This window comes from Patagioenas fasciata, chromosome 8, assembly GCF_037038585.1.
Source record: "Patagioenas fasciata isolate bPatFas1 chromosome 8, bPatFas1.hap1, whole genome shotgun sequence".
Taxonomy (NCBI): domain Eukaryota; kingdom Metazoa; phylum Chordata; class Aves; order Columbiformes; family Columbidae; genus Patagioenas; species Patagioenas fasciata.
Window position 1 is genome coordinate 8,309,772 of NC_092527.1, and position 16,256 is coordinate 8,326,027.

General features: G+C 53.9%; 2 protein-coding genes across 8 annotated transcripts in view; one reads left to right on the forward strand and one right to left on the reverse strand.

Moving 5' to 3' along the window:
- The window catches only part of CDH23 (cadherin related 23), a 202,087-nt gene that overhangs the window by 169,245 nt on the left and 16,586 nt on the right, over positions 1–16,256 (forward strand). For 4 of the 5 annotated variants that reach the window (XM_065843253.2, XM_071811619.1, XM_071811620.1 and 1 more), the window contains 3 exons: positions 13,511–13,732; positions 13,815–13,934; positions 16,057–16,237. In XM_065843253.2, the coding sequence (XP_065699325.1) occupies positions 13,511–13,732; positions 13,815–13,934; positions 16,057–16,237 (523 nt within the window). The remainder of the gene's footprint in view (positions 1–13,510; positions 13,733–13,814; positions 13,935–16,056; positions 16,238–16,256) is intronic. The other variant, XM_071811622.1, reaches the window with a different exon arrangement.
- VSIR (V-set immunoregulatory receptor) lies at positions 2,433–11,925 on the reverse strand. Of its 3 annotated transcripts, none has more exons than XM_065843437.2 (7): positions 11,747–11,923; positions 6,707–7,162; positions 6,035–6,082; positions 5,168–5,275; positions 4,069–4,096; positions 3,392–3,579; positions 2,433–3,143 (listed from the first exon to the last, which is right to left on the reverse strand). In XM_065843437.2, the coding sequence occupies exons 1-7, from the start codon at positions 11,808–11,810 to the stop codon at positions 3,106–3,108; spliced, it is 930 nt and encodes a 309-aa protein (XP_065699509.1). In that variant the 5' UTR covers positions 11,811–11,923; the 3' UTR covers positions 2,433–3,105. The 3 variants fall into 3 exon arrangements, with proteins under 3 accessions (XP_065699509.1, XP_065699508.1, XP_071667728.1); XM_065843436.2 differs by having other exon boundaries at positions 6,707–7,165; XM_071811627.1 differs by lacking the exon at positions 5,168–5,275 and having other exon boundaries at positions 6,707–7,165; positions 11,747–11,925.

Here is a 16,256-nt window from a genome sequence, read left to right on the forward strand (position 1 = left end):
AGGAAACAGGTTGCAACCAGCAGTGCAAAGTGTGGGTTGCAACCCTCACTTCAGGCTTTGCACTCTCAGCCCCTCCCTCCTGGCGTGGTTCACACCCTTGCTTATGCATCATCATCTTTTTTTTAAGTGGTTCTGCCACTGCAGATTAAATTTAGGTGAGGATCTTCCCCCAAAATGAGAGAAGGCACCCAATCCCTATCGCCCCAGCACCCAGGGAGCATCACTGATGAGATACTGGTAAGGAATGCCATGTGCCAAGCTGGTAAATCCTATTTCCATGGCAATGCCCTCTTCCCTTCCCATTGCTGGAGAGGACAAGTGACACAGCTGATCGCTTCATGCTGCCAGAGCAGCGTCCCAGCAGCCTCACTTGTCCCCGGGGTTTCTGTACCATGCCACTGGTGCGAGTTATGCCGGCGGTGATGATCAAGATCCCGCCGTGCTGAAGCAAAACAAAGCATCCAATGACCCAATTCCTGAGCAGAGAGTTTCAGCCCTTTTTGGAGCTTGAGGACGCTTAGGTCTTGTGAAAGGCTGTCCCACATGTCACTCGGTGGCTGCTGGCATCGTGCCTGGGTGATGAAATGATGTCTGTCAGGAGTTTGTCACCTACTAGAAATTTGGGTTTCACAAGCAAATCTAGGCTGATGCAATGATGCACAAACAGGGATTTATTGTCTGTCATTAGTGCATCCCTCCATGTGCTTTGAGATTTGGCTTCCTGGGTATGGGGGAGACGGAGGAGACAGATCTGGGAGAGGACTTGGGAGTCCTATTGGTGATCTGTGACACAACAAGTGACTGGCTGTCCCCTGGGGACCTGGAAATGCAAGGGCAAAAGGGTAAAATGCTGATGATAAAAGGAAAGAAAACCTTCACAAGCTGGTGAGCTGCAAATAGAGACTCTTCCTCTTCTTACATGGGAATTGCAGCAGTCACAAGGGCTCTGTCTGGCCCTGGTGCAAGCCCTGAGGGCTGACCCTGCTCTGGAGCATTTGGGATGCTTCCCACAACAGAAGGAAGGATGCCTGCCCAAAGGACCCCCATGCACCAGAGCAGGGCTCCTCCTGGCACCCACAGCCCTGAGCACCAGTGAGGAAAACCGCTCCTCATCACCCCGATATCAGTCTCACAGCCGCCCCCAGACAGAGCTGCTGCAGCCTCGGTAGTTTCTGTTCCCGTCCACCCGCTCGGAAACGAGTTCAGGTGAAGCGGCTCCGTGGTCTCCCCAGGAGCGAAGCCCCGAGTGCTGACACAGCGGAATAAAATTGGCAGTGGGGCGCCAGCTTGACCTGCGTTCCCAAGCCAGGTGTTTGTAGAGCTGGTGGGGCCTGGCAAGGTCCGTGCGAGTATGAGCATCTCACTGGGTCAACTTCACCACGAGCATCCTGCCCAAAGGTGCAGCACCGTACCATCTGCTCCACTGGCACAAGGAGCCCCACAGCCTATGGCATGGGGTATCCCAAAAGCAACAAGATTCCTGCAGCACGCAGGGAAACCTGTTTCCAGCAATGCTTTTGTGTGTTGTCAGAAGAGAAATGCAAACAGAGGGACTCAGAGAGGATTTCCAAGCGGTTAGGAGCATGGGCAGGCAAATCCCACATGTGCCTTTCCAACCGCAGCTGCTGGGACAGGGGGAGGGAAGCATAGGAGGTACTGGGCGATGGGAAAGGGCCAAGCCGTGGGCGGCTATAAAGTGCAAGTCCCGTACTCAGGAAGTTACGTCCGTGGTGGGAACATCAGTGCTGGCTTCTCTTTTATCCCTCTGCCTGCGGTCAGACTGTCTTGAAGTTGCTCTTGCTGAAGCCAACACCACATTAATCAAATTCTGCCGTGGGGCCAGCCCATTGCAGAGGCAAATGCTGTTTCCTCAAGCCACGCAGCATGAAAATTCGTCATGCAGCCAGGGATGCTCTGCCCGCATACACTGCCTGATACAGCTATTGCTCAGGTGTGACGTTGTTTTGGTATGAGTAATGTTTATGTTTGTCTGGTGGCAAAGTTTTTTCACCTCATTTTACAACAAAAGCAGAAGAGACAAAAACAAAACACACCCTTTGAGTAACAGCTACCACAAGGTTTTATCTCCTTGCTGCAGGCTGAGTCATGCTGGAGCCTGACCCACGGCTTTTTTCGGATGAACGATGCCAGACGCTGCATTCGGACAGAGGATGCTCTGAGGGCACCTGTGTCCCTAGGATCCCCTGGCGTGGCTGAAGGCGATGGCCCTGGGGACAGCCACTCTGGCTGTGCTGGCCCAGGAGGATTGGGGGAAGCCAGCTGGAGCGTTTCCCAGTGCCTGCTGCTCCTGCGCCTCCACGGGGGCTCTCGGCCACATCACGGGAACATCCTCCAACACGCTCCAGATGAACTTCCTAACTTACAGCATTAAAACAAAAACCCGCAAGCAAAACCAAACAAAACCCATAAACATCCTTTTTTTCTTTTAATCAGCACTGATAATGAAACGAACAAAAAGATAAATTCCCCTGATCCCAAGCCAAGGATAAAATACAGCAGAACTAAGGCTCGCTCCAATGTGTATCCAGCTGAAAACGTGGCAGCCTCTCAAGTCTGTGGCCATCTGAAAAGGCTGGTGGGGAAGGCGGGCTCCGGCAGTGGCAGGGAGCCTCTCCCCTTCCTGTTTTGCAAAGAAAAAGGTAGTACAAGGTTGGCCAGTGACCCTGTTTTGTCTCGCAGTGGATATAAAGTACTTTTCCATCCGCTCCCAGAGAGGATGTTCCGTCAAAGATGCAGAAGCAGGTTGACATTGCAGAGCTTAAACCCCTGGCAATAAGTTAAATCCTGGGGGAGATTTGCAGGTGCAGGTTGTCTTTCCTCCCCTGCATCTCCAGTTTTCAGCTAGTCCGTGAAACGCAAGCAGGACAAAGCCATGCTCTTCTCCATAGAAACAGGTAGTAAAACCAAAATCCGGACAAGAGAGGTTCCCATGCAGCTCCAGGGCAGGAGGTGAGAGCAGGACTCTGTGTTCAGTGTTGTTTTGTGAGGTTTTGCTGCCCATGGCCATGCCACCCTTCCCGGGGGTCCCAGGTGAGCGTGGCCTCTCCTGGCTGCGCCTGGGGGATGTGGTTTCCTCCAGCATCTTTAGTCTTTCAAGGAATTTGGTGAGTCGGGAACAGGATCTGGAAAAGGGCAGACCAGAGGTGTTAGTCCAGCCTGCAGCTGTGGGGATGCGCTTCAGGAAGTAGCTTTTGCACAGAAAACTGACGCTTCAGGTCTTTCTCATCTCCAAGGCCCTGGGACTCAATGTCTCACATAACTTCAAGTTTGCAGCTGATATTTAACCCCCTATTTTCCTGGTCATCCCCCCCAGCTGCCTCGTTCCTTCCCACCCCTGCAACAGGGGGTCTCAGCATCTCCCATCACTCACCCAGCGTTGGGAAGAAGCAGTCCCCGGGGCCAGGAGGGGACAGGGGAGTGCCAGGCTCGGAGAGGAGGTGCCGGCCAGACTCAGAGGGCTGCCGGCTGGCCATGTAGGATAGCTGGGGCCGGGGCCACGGCTCTGTGCTCGCTGAGGGGACCGCCTCGAAAACGGGGTTTTCGATGCCCTGGGCACTGCTGTGGGAGAGGAGAGGAGGGTGTGAGGGGTGGAGGCTTGCATAGAGGTGGGAGGTCGGATTTTTATTTTAGGAGCTGTTTCTATCCCCAGGGTTTTGGCTGAGTGCTGGGAAGAACCAAGCAGGGCAGGGAGTGGGTTCAGGTGGCTGAGAGCAAGTGGAGAGCCTGGTGTGGGGGCAAAAACATAGCCAAAAGGCACCATGGTTTTGAGCTCTCCTGGGCTACGGGGAGATGTGTGCCTTTAGCACAGGCAAAAAGAAAGGAGCCACTTCCCACTTGGAGAGAGGGAACAGAAACAGTGGCTGCCGGGAAAGCAAAAGGACTCCAGGCAGGGGTACCATCAGCATCCCCTTTGCTCTGCTGGGCTGAGCATCTATGCCAGCTTCACAGGGAGGGGAGGAGAGGACAAAACCCTTGCAGGGACTGAGAGGTGGGCAGAGGACATGCAGGGGAGGTTGTGTGGAGCTGGAAGCACGTGGGTGTCCTCACCTCTCCATCCTGACGAGCTCATGGGCACCTGCCAAAGACAAAGTGGTTGGTGTGAGTGACAGCATGTGAGGACCAGCATCAAACCCAAACCTGCAGCCAACATTGTTTTCTGGTGTCTCAACCACATCCAATTCCTCCTCTTCCTCTGAAGCAGGCGCTTCTGTCAGCGTAGGGCAAGGTGAAGTGCAGCCGTGGCACGGGGGCTGCGGCCTGGCCCTGCTCTTGCCCAGGTGGGCCCACCACCCACCTGTGACACCCTCCCAGGGCTCTGCAAAATGCCACCCCAGCCTTTGGCTAGCCCTGAGTTTGGGCAGCGCCCTGTCATTTGTTTCCCTTTGCCATAGCAGATCCACAGCCCATGTTACTCGGGTGTGTTGGGCAGCTGCACGGTGAGCATCCTGAGTCAACGTGCACAAGTTTTGGCCCAGATCGTGCTGATGGAAAGCTCCCAGTGGAAACAACCTGTAGCTAAACTGGTCTGAGACACCCCAGAAGAAAATCCTTCTGCGTTTTGCCTTCCCCCTTTGGTTAAATAGCATCCAGGTGATGCTTTGTGGTACAGGATGGGGAGCTACACCCCAGCCATGGCAAAATGGATGCATGAAGGCAGGCATCTAATCTTTTTGGCTGGGGACTATGTCGAAAGTACGGTTCCCGTTCTTGTGGCTGGCATCATACTGGTGGCTGCTGCAAAAACCACTTCTCCAAAGGGTTTTCTCAGAGCCACACACCCAGCTCAGTGAAAGAAACCACAAGGCCCCCGGCTTGCTCCAGGCCTGATGCAATGGCTCTGCTCGTTAAGGTGGTGCCCCTTTCCGCTTAATTACTGAAATCACGGGCAGCTGAGGGCAGGCAGGAACTGGCAGCTGCCCGCACCTCAGTACTGCCTGGAGCAGCAGAGGGAGACGTGACTTGCTGCAGTCCCATTGTCATAGGCATGTAAAGGGTTGTTTGAAAGCAGGGAGGGGGACCTGCCTTTGGGCCACCTGACATAGTGGCCGTGGGGCTCAGGGCAGCCAAACACCCTGGTCCCAGCGGGACGCATCTCAGCCCACGCGGGCCACAGTGACGCAGCCCAGGAGATGTGCTCGGTACATACGTCTGCTGCTGACGGCTTGTCTCTGCTTGTAAATCAGGAGCAAGATGAGGGGCAGGCAGAGGATGCCCACGATGCACGCGCCCGTCGCCAGTGCAGCAGCCGTGATATCTGCAACAGAAGAGGGCAGTTTCCTCAAGCCGTAGCAGATCCATAGGGCAACACCAGTGTCGCCCCACGGCTGATGCAATTTGGCTCCCTCACACACGGGTGGTCCATTCCTAGCAGGACTGGGTTTCCTAGCATTGTCAGATGAGGAGATAAGCTCTGAGACATCAGTTTAGGACTTTGTCCAAAGTCCTTTATTGCTGGAGGATGCCTCAAGGTCTTTCTTTAGTCTTCTAGATATGAGGGGAGAAGCAAGGGCCCTAATAAAGCCCTCTGAAGTCAGCAGAAAGGCTCCCCATAAGGCAGGCAGCCTGAGGGCATGGCTGTGGCCATCAAGGTCCATGTGGGACAGCCTGGGACAGGTCAAGGGCTGCCTAAATCAAGGGCAGGTTCAGCTCAAGTCCCCCACTCCACCATGTCCACCTGGGGGAGCAGCCTCTTGCACCAGTGTCTGTGTTGTTGGGGCAGAACTTTTTCCCCTTTTCTTTTGTGTCCAACATTTGGGACTGAGGTTTTGAGCACTGTTCACGGGGAGGATGGTGCAGTTTCCTGTGGCTGGGCTGAGTGCCAACCATGTTGCAAACCAGTTTTAGCAAAATCTGCCTATTTAGCCAAGGTGACACGGGCTTGGGATGGTGACAGCATGTTGCAAGAGGTTCCTGTTACTCTTTGCTTTTCTGTCCCTTCCCATCTGCTTGTGGCAGTGGCTGCTAAATCCCTGATGAAGTTTTGGGGAAAAACACGTCTTTTTTTTCCCTTTACCTTTGCTGGTGGCAGTGTGAAATGTGCAGTTTTGAAGCCCTCCTTTGCCTGTGGAGAAAAGCATGTTAGATGTCAGGGGAGTCATTTGGGTACCACAGAGCCCCCACACCTGCCAACTGTGCTTGCCTTTGCTCACCAGCACCGAGAAAATCAGCCCAGAGCATCCCCAACGCAAAAGTTTAGTCCCTGGAAGCATACACTGAGATTCCTGCCATGCTGCCCCGTTCCCCTCCCAGCAGTGGGGCCATCCCTGCTCACACAGGCCCTTTTCTTCAGTCTAAAAGAAAAATCATCTATCCTAACACTGCAAACCAAGGGCAGGAGACGCCTTCCCCAACCCTCACTGAGGCTCGCCTGCCAGACAGCTCCTTTTATGTTGAGGTTTGTTTTCCTCTCCTCCAGAAAAAGGTTGAGGAAGATCAGTGAAACTATGTAACATGGATTTTATTGCATTCCAGCCTCTTGATTTTTTTATTTTTTTTTTTAAATGTTCCACTGCTCTCTGTCCTTAATTCAAACCTTCAACATCTGCTGTGCTTTGCCTCTTGCAACACAGCTTGGACTTTCAGCATCAGCCTACCCTGCCTCCCCAGCCCCAAAGCTGCATCCCAGCATCCCCAGTGCATCTCAACATGGATGGGGGTCAGGCAGGGGCTCCCCTTTACCCCTCACCTTGCTGAATCTGCAGCTCCACGAAGCCGTGAACAACTTGCAAGGTGTGGATCCTGCTGTGCTCCCGCCTGGCCTCGATGGCGTAGCAGCAGTAATTCCCGCTGTCCTGCAGCGTCAGGTTCATCACCACGATGTGAAAAGCGCCATGGTGGTCGGGGACAAATTCCACTCCGTGATGGCTGGTTTGCCCCCCGAGGGGGGATTTTTGGGTGTCGTTGCCCGGCAGCTCGTGGTGCCTGCCCAGGTCGTGGTGCAGCTCCTTGTTGGTGACGTTGCGGATGTGCTTCTTCTCAGAGCAGCTCTGGTCACCGTTGTTGCTGAAGTACCAGGATTTGTAGAGCAGGTTGTGGCGGTCGGTGAGGGGACCGCTGATGCGGCAGGTCAGGGTGACATTCTGGCCCTCGGGGCAGACGCAAAGAGAGTATGGGGTGGTGATCAGGAAAGCTGCTGGCCCTCCTGCTGGGAAAAAGGCGACCAAGTCAAACCCTACATCCCCGGGCTTCTCATAGCAAAACGGGGATCCCTCCCCAAACAAGCCCTGCAAACCCCACCACGGATGGTGGCAGAGGGATGGCTCGGGGTTCCAGAGAGCAATCGGAGGGAAACAGAGGGATAAAATCCTTCACCCATGCCTTTAGGGCAAGAAAAACCCCTGAGCTCCCCGTATCCCAAGAGGAGATGGGAAGCACAGCATGAGCCCTTCGCGTGCTCCGCAGCAACATCCCAGCCGGGCTGGGAGCGCAATTTCACCCTGGAAATAAGCCCTGGAAGAGAGGTATGCTTTAAATAGAGCTGAGCATCAGCTTTTAATAGCAGCAGGGAGGCCAAAGTTTGGCCAGGGCGGTGTGGGGCAGGGAAGTGGGGTTCTGCCCCAGCCTATGGAACACCAGACTTCTGCAAAGCTGTGTATGGCTTGCAAATGGCGAAATACGAGTACCACTGAGCTGGCAGAAAGAACAAAAAAGGGGGGGGAGAAAAAAAGCAAACAGCTGGGAGGAGTCTGTGCCCCCTGAGATCAGGCGGGGAGCGGGTCCCACCCTGCTTGTTTTTCAGCCCGGGGGGGAGGAGGAGGAGGAATTGGCCAAGGCTGACTGTGAGGAGCTGCTTGAAAATGAAAACAGTTTTCAGAAAGCGATCCCTGCCTGCTGCCGGCTGCAAAAGGCGTAGTGGGAGGCCTGGCAGAGGCACAGGAGGGAGCTGGAGGGAAGCAGAGGAGCGTATGGTGGCGTTACTGGTCTCATCCCAGCACACCAGTGGAGGGTACTGGTAGGCAAAGGGAGCTGCGCGTGAGGGGACAGAAAAGAGCAAACATGGGCGAGTCTGGTGCTCTGGCCCCAACAGGGCTTTCTGTTTGCAGAAGTACAAATATCACCTCCAAAACAGAAGGAAAAAGCAGATCCTGGGTTCATTTTCTTTAAGTTATTGAGCAAAGGAGGTACTTGGGGCTGGTTTACAACAGAGACGGTGATACAAGGACAAGATGTTATTTTATTTTGGTAACATCCTGTTGTGCCATTAGCTCCACTGCCGTTTCACTTTGAGGTTTCTCACTTGCTATATTGAGAGGGTGTCAGTCGGCGGCAGGGTGTGCTGTGCCTCCCCGAAAGCCATCCCGCCGAGCGAATGGCACCCCACCACTGGACAGCATCCTCCTCTGGGCAGGGTCACCATGACACCACCCCAGCACCAGCTCCGCTCCAGAGACCGAAAGTGAAAACATGCTCTGTGTGCTCCACCTCTCGGGGTTATTTTTGGTTTTTAGATCACTCTGGGGCAGAGGTTTGCCTGGTATGAGCTTCACGCTGCCGCATTTGGGCTTGTTTTCAAGCCCCCGTTGCTCCTCATCCTCAGATGCTGCTGGGACCGGGATGCTTGGCCAGGCAGGCTGGCTTTTGGCATGCAGCAGAGCGGGTCCCCCAGCTCCTTGCTGGCTCTCTGAGCACAAAAGGCACCTCAGATGTGTTTCTTAATACCTGCTGCAGCGGGAAGTGCCCCATTCACATGGGGGGTCCCCCGGGAGCCCGGGGAAGGGAAGCCAGGGCTCTATTGGAGGAAGCCACACTTCCAACACCTTGCAAAAGTATCTGCAGGAGTCTTTGTTTTCCACCCCCACCATCACTCAAACAGGGGCCGTCCCGCTCATCCTCACACAGTTTGCAAAGCGGGGACTTACTAAACCATCCAGCTTCCACCCCCGGGGCTTGATGAGAACCGTCTGGATGGAAAGTCAGCACAGCAGCACAGCCCACGCTTTTCGGCAGCGGGGAGGGGGGAGGTTACCATGTGTGCAAAGGCTTCGGCATTACCAACTTCCCTTCTTTCTCCTGAGCGGGGGAGGCTTCCAAAAGCTAATGAGTGGAGGAGAAAACAGTCGGGGAGGAGAGCTGGTGTGGCATAGTGCGCGCCATAGCAGCACCGACGAGGTTGTTGGTGCCTCCCCAAGGGGTAAGGAAGCTTTAAAGCTGTGCTAGGTGCCAGCTGGTGCACGGCAGCAACATCTTCTTTTGGTGTCTTTACACTGAAGCTCATGGATCTTAATCTCCCCGGGGCGCTGCAGGTTTCCATGCCCAGACTCCAGGTTTGGCTCCGTCCCATCCCACTCAGACCGTTCCCTTTGATGTCAGTGCCATTGGCAAATGCCAAAATGAAGCCAGACGCTCGGCTCCACACAGCTGAGAGCCAGGGGAGCGGTGCTGGACCCATTCAGGTCCAAGCCAAGAGCTGTTGTCTTGTCACCATCTGGTAAAGGCGAAGGAGGTCTCAAGCAGGTGCCAAAAGCATCCCTCTTGCTCTTCGGCACCTTGGTAACTTCGGCTCTGACCTACAGTGCTGCACTGGTGCAGCGCAGAGCCGACACAGCCCTGGTGCATCCCCGATGCTGGCACCGCTGCCAAGCTTACAGCCAGGGAGCTCTCCTTTCAGAGAAAACAAATTGCAAAAAGCGCTAAAGTCTGTGTTGCTTTGCCGACCAACAGCTCAAGTGAAGCAGGGTTTTGTGCTGAATTCTGCGTTGGTGAGCAAAACCTTCTCCTGGCTTCTTCTCCTAACTCTGGTCCCCACTCTGGCAGACGAGTATTTGGTTTACACTCCTGTGATTTGCACATCATGTCACCTCTTTCCACCCCAGGGAAACCTAGGTGGGAGGGCTGCAGCCCTTGGAGTGGCTCAGCCACCGCAGAGGAGGGGCTGCCGGAGCGAGGAACCCGACTTCCATCCTTCTGGGAGCTTTTGTAACAGCCTCACATGAAAGTGGCACAAGCCCCATTGTCACTGTGTTGTCATTATGCTTCAGAGTTATCAGCTGGGTGAGATGTGCAGGGACACCCTTACCTTGGCACAAATGCTTACAGCAGGAAACAAAAAGGGGAGGAAAAAAAACACTGAAGGTGCCAGACACCCACATTAATGGCCCTCAACTCCCATACTCTGAGGAGCCAAATGGCTTTTCAGCTGTTCCCTGGATACCCATGACCCAGGTCATGGGAACAACAGCCTGGAGCTGCTGCATCCACCAGAGGGTCCTGCCTTGCTCCTCATCCAGCACAGCCCTGACTCGGGGACAGGCTCACAATGCCAGGTTTGCACTTGGGATGCCATTTTGGAAAGCCCAGCTCAGCTGCCATCCCTTGGGTGCAGAGGAGCTGCTTCCCCATCCACTTCACTGCCAGCATCTCCAAACCACAGAGGAGCTGGCTGTCTCCAAGAGCTCTACTTCTCCATCAAGCCCGGCTAAAATTAGCTGGGAGTTCAGAAAGTTTCGGCAGGCACAAAGCTCAGTTCCTCTGGCACCAGGCTCGCATTGAACGCTGGTATCCAAGTTTATTGCGTTGAGGAAGGCCCGATGTTTAGTCCCAGCACCCCAGATGCATAAATGAAATAATCCAAAGCCTCACAGAGATGCTGGGAATCGCTCCCTGCTGTCAAAAGGCTTGAGTGACAAGGAGAGCACACTTCAATCTGTGCCAGCCTGGCTGTCCCAGATGAAAAAGGGGAACGGACTCCCTGTCCCATTGGAACAGGACATCATTTCTTCCTGGGAATGTGCCAGAAGAGGTCCTGGAGGGAGTCACTTTGCTGTCCCGAGAGGATGCTCATCCCCAACCTGTGCAGGGCAGGGAGGGACTGCAGTCCTTCCCAGCTTCGTTCTCCAACCATTCATCCGCAGACGAGCTGTGGCTTTAATTGCCACCGCCCCTGTTTGCTTGCCTGTCCCCAGAGCCCTGGTACGGAACCACTGCCTGCGAGGGCTGGTGTGGAGTCAGGTGTGAAGCATCCACCTTTTAGAGCATCCCCCCACTGTGCTGGGAAGCTACTGGAGAGCATCCAACCCTGGGAACCCCTCCCAGAGCATCACCCCACTGTGCTGGGAAGCGACCGGAGAGCATCCAACCCTGGGAACCCCTCCCAGAGCATCACCCCACTCTGCTGAGGAGCCACAGGCAAGCTTCCAACCCACAGAAGCTGGAAGGAGAAGGAAAAGGCAACTCGACGATCCTGCCCCAGCTGCCCATTCAGAGAAGTTGCCCGGCACATCCCAGCAATGATGGTGGAGCGGAACATCCTTAGAGAGGGCATCCGAGCCCTGCTCACACCAGCTGCCTCTCCACTCCCCCAGGGTTGATGGAAGGCTCCTTTCACCACAGCATGGCCAGGGACCTCTGCAGTGCTGGGACAAAGTGCCGCGCAGGAACAGGGTGGCTTATGCAGCTCGGGATCCCTGTCAGGGGACCAGCAGTGACAGGGAGTATTGCTTTCTTTCCACACACATCAGATCAAAGCGAAGGAGGAAGAAGGAAAACCCAAACGCAGAGTTTTAAAACAGCATCTCCCCCGTGGCCCTTGTCCCTCAACATAACCAGCATCGTGTGAAACACTGGTTTGGTCCTCCCTACTCCGAAATCACAGGGTGAGAACGTAAATAACCCCACAAATAACCCAAATTCCTCCTGCTGAGGCACAGCCCTGCCTGAGCAAGCGTGGTGCCCCAAGCAAGGGGAGTTTCTTCGAGCCGGGAGGAGAGGGAAGCGAGCTGGAGCTTACCGTGGGATGCGAGCAGGCAGAGCGTGGCCAGCAGCAGCCTGGGCCGGGGGGACGTCACCTCCATGGTGGCTGGGGCGGCCGGGGGTGCTGGCCTCTCCGGAGCCGGCCGCACACTCTGAGCAGCCCCGCAGCAGCAGCCGGACTTGCAGACACAGGAAATTTCATTGAGATGTTGCAGGCGGCGATGGAGAGAACTGCGAGCACCCCCAGGAGGTGAGCTGGGGCAGGGAGCTGCAGGCAGCTGGGGGCAGCGGCAGCACCCCAAATGGGCACCCTGCTTGGGTCCCCACCCTTTTGGGCAGCAGCAGGTGCATCTGCGCTCTTTTTTCCCTTACAGCATCGCAGGAGGTAGCTTAGAGCAAGCTGGTCCCCCTGCGTGCTGGTTTGGGGTAGCTGAGGGGATGCTCGCTGTGCTAGGGAACATGCTGGTCCCCATCCCTTCCTCCGTTGGAGCTGATCCCCTGGGGACAATCTCCAGCTTGTTTGATTTGTGCACTTTGCTTGTAATTATTGTTTTTCCCGTGTTCATGAGGATTAAACAGGCAGAAACCCTCCTGGGGTGAACAGGAGACAGGTACAGGGAAGGATAACTCAAAGCAGTACCAGCTAATGGAAGGGAACAGAGCTTCCCAACCAAAGAAGGGTAGAAAATCATCCCCCTTGTGCAGCCTGTTTGCACAGGGGGGCACTTGCTTTGCCCTCAAATATCAAAGCAGTACCCTGGGCTCACATAAATCCTGGAGCTTCACTTTGAATTCAAAAGACAACGATGAACTCTCTGGCCACCTCATTTCTAACAGTACAGGCACACGTCTGTTCCCTGGAAAGTGGAGCCTGGAGACAGGTGGAGGTTTGCAAACCGCAGGAAACTTTGCTGCTAACCTGCTCTGAGTTTGGAGCATGCAGCGCAATAGAAAAGTTGCTAATTACCCTGTGGTTTTGTGGTTTTTACAGCAAACATGCCTGTGATGCTCTCGTAAAAAATGTAACCCTTGTCTGTCAGGAGGAAGTCTGTCGCTGGGGGAACGTGTAGACACAAAGCCCAGGGACTCCAAGAAATGGTTTATCTGTCCCAAGACCCCATCTCAAAGCTGAGCTCTTAGGCAAGGTGGCATGCTCTTGTCACCTCCCCAGCCCCAGATGTGCCCCTTTGGTGACACAACCAGAAGACATCCTTCAGTAAGTGGCTGTGCAGGGTCAGATACAACTGGAAGAGGGTCAGGACAGGCTGAGCCTCACCAATGGTTAAACTGGGGTTAGCAAGTGGACAATGGGACCTGTGGATAGAGAGACCAGGTGTCTGAGATGCTCATTTTTCTTCTTCTCCTGAGTCATGGCAGAATCATCTCCAGGTACCTTCCATCCGAGCGCGTTGCCACCCTTGGTAGGAACAACCAAGGTGTCCTCAATGTCAAAGTGAGTGAGGCATGATGGGCTTCAACCTCTGGCTTTTCCTTGGCCAGGTTCTGCTCCGTGGTGTCATCAGCAATGGTAAAAAATGGGTGAAAAGGAAAGGCATCCCAGAGCCGTGCTTAGCTTGGGAACAAGAGTGTGTTTTAATCTCTGTACCCCACTGTTACCTGGAGATGCATCTGCAGCCATGGCTCATTCCATTTTGATCCCTGCATCCTGTTTGAGTCTCTTGACAGGATTGAGCCCACATTGATCGTTGACCTTGACCAGTCCAGCCTTCCCCAGCCAACTCCAGAGGTTGCAGGGCCAATCCTTACATGGTGCTTAACACAATGTCCCCATGTCCCACAGGCCACCACTACAGTGTATGTCACCATCCTGGATGAGAACGACAACGCACCCGCTTTCCAGCAGCAGCTCTACGAAGTGACCCTCGACGAAGGTCCCGCCACGCTCAATGCCACCCTGGTCACTGTGCAGGCCCTGGACTGGGACGAGGGACCCAACGGCACGGTTGCATACGACATCACTGAAGGCAACATCTTGGGTACCTTCCACATCGACAGTGCCTTGGTCAGTAAGGTTGCCGGCCCAATCACGGCCGTGTCCCCATCACGCTCCCCTCACTCCTGGCCACTCTCCCCTCACCTCGCAGGGGCAGATCCGCACTGTGAAGGAGCTGGACTATGAGATCAGCCACGGGCGCTACACCTTGATCGTCACCGCCACCGACCAGTGCCCCATCGTGTCACGCCGGCTGACGTCAACTGCCACGGTAGGGAGCTGCTGGCAGGGTTGCAACACCACAGCCTCTTCGGGGTCGAGAAGTTCCCCCTTGTGTGAGCAATTTTCACATCTCCTTCCTAGGGGTCACCAATCGCTTTTCCCAGCTGTGGTCAGTTTGTCAAATTGCTGTCACGGGGGTTGCAAAACAGAGAGGTGGGTAAGGGACACTCGTGGGTTAATTAGTGGGTTAATTTTGTTCCACAAAGACACAGACAGAAGGAATTCCTGGAATTGGTTTTAAGCAGCACTAGATTTTCTTCAGATGTCTTCTTGGTTCTTCTTGCTTGAAGGGACAGTAGGTAGTGAAGCATTGCTAGAGCATTCATTTCTGCTTCATCTTTATCTTCTCTTATTATCTCCTTTTAAAACTCCTTTTTCATTAATTACATGGAGGCTGTTTAAAACCCCTAGCCATGTTTTTGTTGCTTCTCTCTATAGCTCTTCCATTTCTCCTGGACCATGGTGACCTGAAATCAGTGCACGGCTCAAAGTGTGGGGAGGGCAGACTAGCAGCTCCAAAGCAATTTTTTTGCAGGAATTTAATACACTGGCTGTTTCTGTGACCTAAACCAAAATTTGATGGGATGTATGGCAGACATTCTCCATGTCCAGAATTATGTTGTGGTCTGCAGGTGAGAGGGATTGGTTAGATATTCTGCCTTGGCTTCTTATCGTAGACCATTATGCCTCATCCAGATATTGAGCCAAGCATTTGCTGGTCCCCCAGAGGAGATAAGTCCTTGTATGCAAAGGAAAATAGAGAAACTGAAGGGGAGAGATTTCTGTGGGTAAAATCTGTCCCTGCAAGCCTGGCAGCTTGGGCAGATGTGTGCATCCGACACTGTTGGAGATGCCTTCAGTGACAGAAACCTGGAGACCTGGGCAAGGCAGCAGCTGCTGGTGAAGGCAAAGCTGTCCCTGCTCTTGGCCCAAGCAGAGACATGGACTTGGAAAGCCCTTCAGCAACAAGCACCGAAGCTGGAAGGGGTAGGAAGCACCATCCCACCATGGCCCAGGGAGTTTGTGCCAGGACCGTAGGAAAACATTGCTTTTAGGAGGAGATTCAGTGATTATTTAAGATCCTGAGTGATGGGAAATCCATCACCCTGATAAGGCATGCCAGTGTTTGTTTTCTCTACTACTAGGAAACGGAGCAGACATTCAGGCAGGCTCTTCTGTAAAGATTAGATTTAGCCAGTAACGAATGCCATTCTGATGGGTTTTACTGTCCTTTAGTCCAAGAGGTCACAACAATTTTCAGTATCTTTCTCATAATCATCGGTACGACCAAAGCTCAGCCTCTTATTACCCACTGGAAACTCTCCTCCTCAGGTTGGGTTTCTCCACTGTGCAAGTTCCCTGAAGCCTAGTAAGGGGTTAATCCACTTTGCAATATCGTTTGGTATAGACCTATATATAAATGTCTTCTGTGTAGCATGACTCAGTTAAAAAGCAAGATGCAAGCATATTGGATCCCCAGCTTTGCTAGAGGCCCCATGGTCTACTCTGTCCTAAAAATGTTGATGCTTTCCCCTCTGGAGATCTGTAGGATTGATTTCTAGCCATCCAAGCATGTCATACAAAGGAATGTTAAGAAGGGAAATGTGCCAGCAGCGTTGGTGGTGGTTTGGGTTGAAATAAGGACACAAGCTGCAAATTTTGTACAGTTTACTCAGCATTAGGAGTGAAGTCCTTGGGGAGCAAGTGTGCAGCTGGCTGTGGAGATTGCACCTCTTTGAACTCGTAGCTTCGATGGCCAAATCCATGTCCTTGATTTCTGTCTATCCAACCTGGGTTTTGGGATGTGAATGTGGAGAACATTTGGCTTTTGCCTTGACTTTTCCATCACAGGGCATGGCCCGAAGGTTGAAAAGGGCCCCACCTGTTTGCGGCTGGAGTTTTATGGTGTCACTGTAGGACAGGCAGGATCAGGAATAACTGCATTTGAGTTTCTGAATTGTGAACTGGATGTTTGGTGATCCCAGCAAAGCCAGAAGTATGGGAAGCATTTTGCAATGTCACCCATCCATGGCTTCTCATGGCCAGCAGGCTGGTCCCCCCATTCCATCCCTCTCCTCTCACTTTCTTCCACCATCTCCTCCTGACCACAGGTGCTGGTGAACCTCAACGACATCAATGACAACTGTCCCACCTTCCCTCGGCCCTACGAGGGTCCCTTTGATGTCACGGAAGGACAGCCCGGCCCACGCGTCTGGACCTTCCTGGCCCACGACGACGACTCAGGACCCAGCGGGCAAGTGGAGTACAGCATCGTCGCTGGGGACCCCCTCGGTAAGAGGGGACCTAGGGG

Coding starts and splice junctions, on each gene's coding strand:
- VSIR (XM_065843436.2), bottom strand. CDS start 11,810: ATGGAGGTGACGTCCCCCCGGCCCAGGCTGCTGCTGGCCACGCTCTGC. Junction 7,166..11,746: donor CTGCCTGCTCGCATCCCACG/GTAAGCTCCAGC, acceptor CCTTTTTCCCAG/CAGGAGGGCCAGCAGCTTTC. Junction 3,144..3,391: donor CTGCTTCTTCCCAACGCTGG/GTGAGTGATGGG, acceptor GCCCTTTTCCAG/ATCCTGTTCCCGACTCACCA.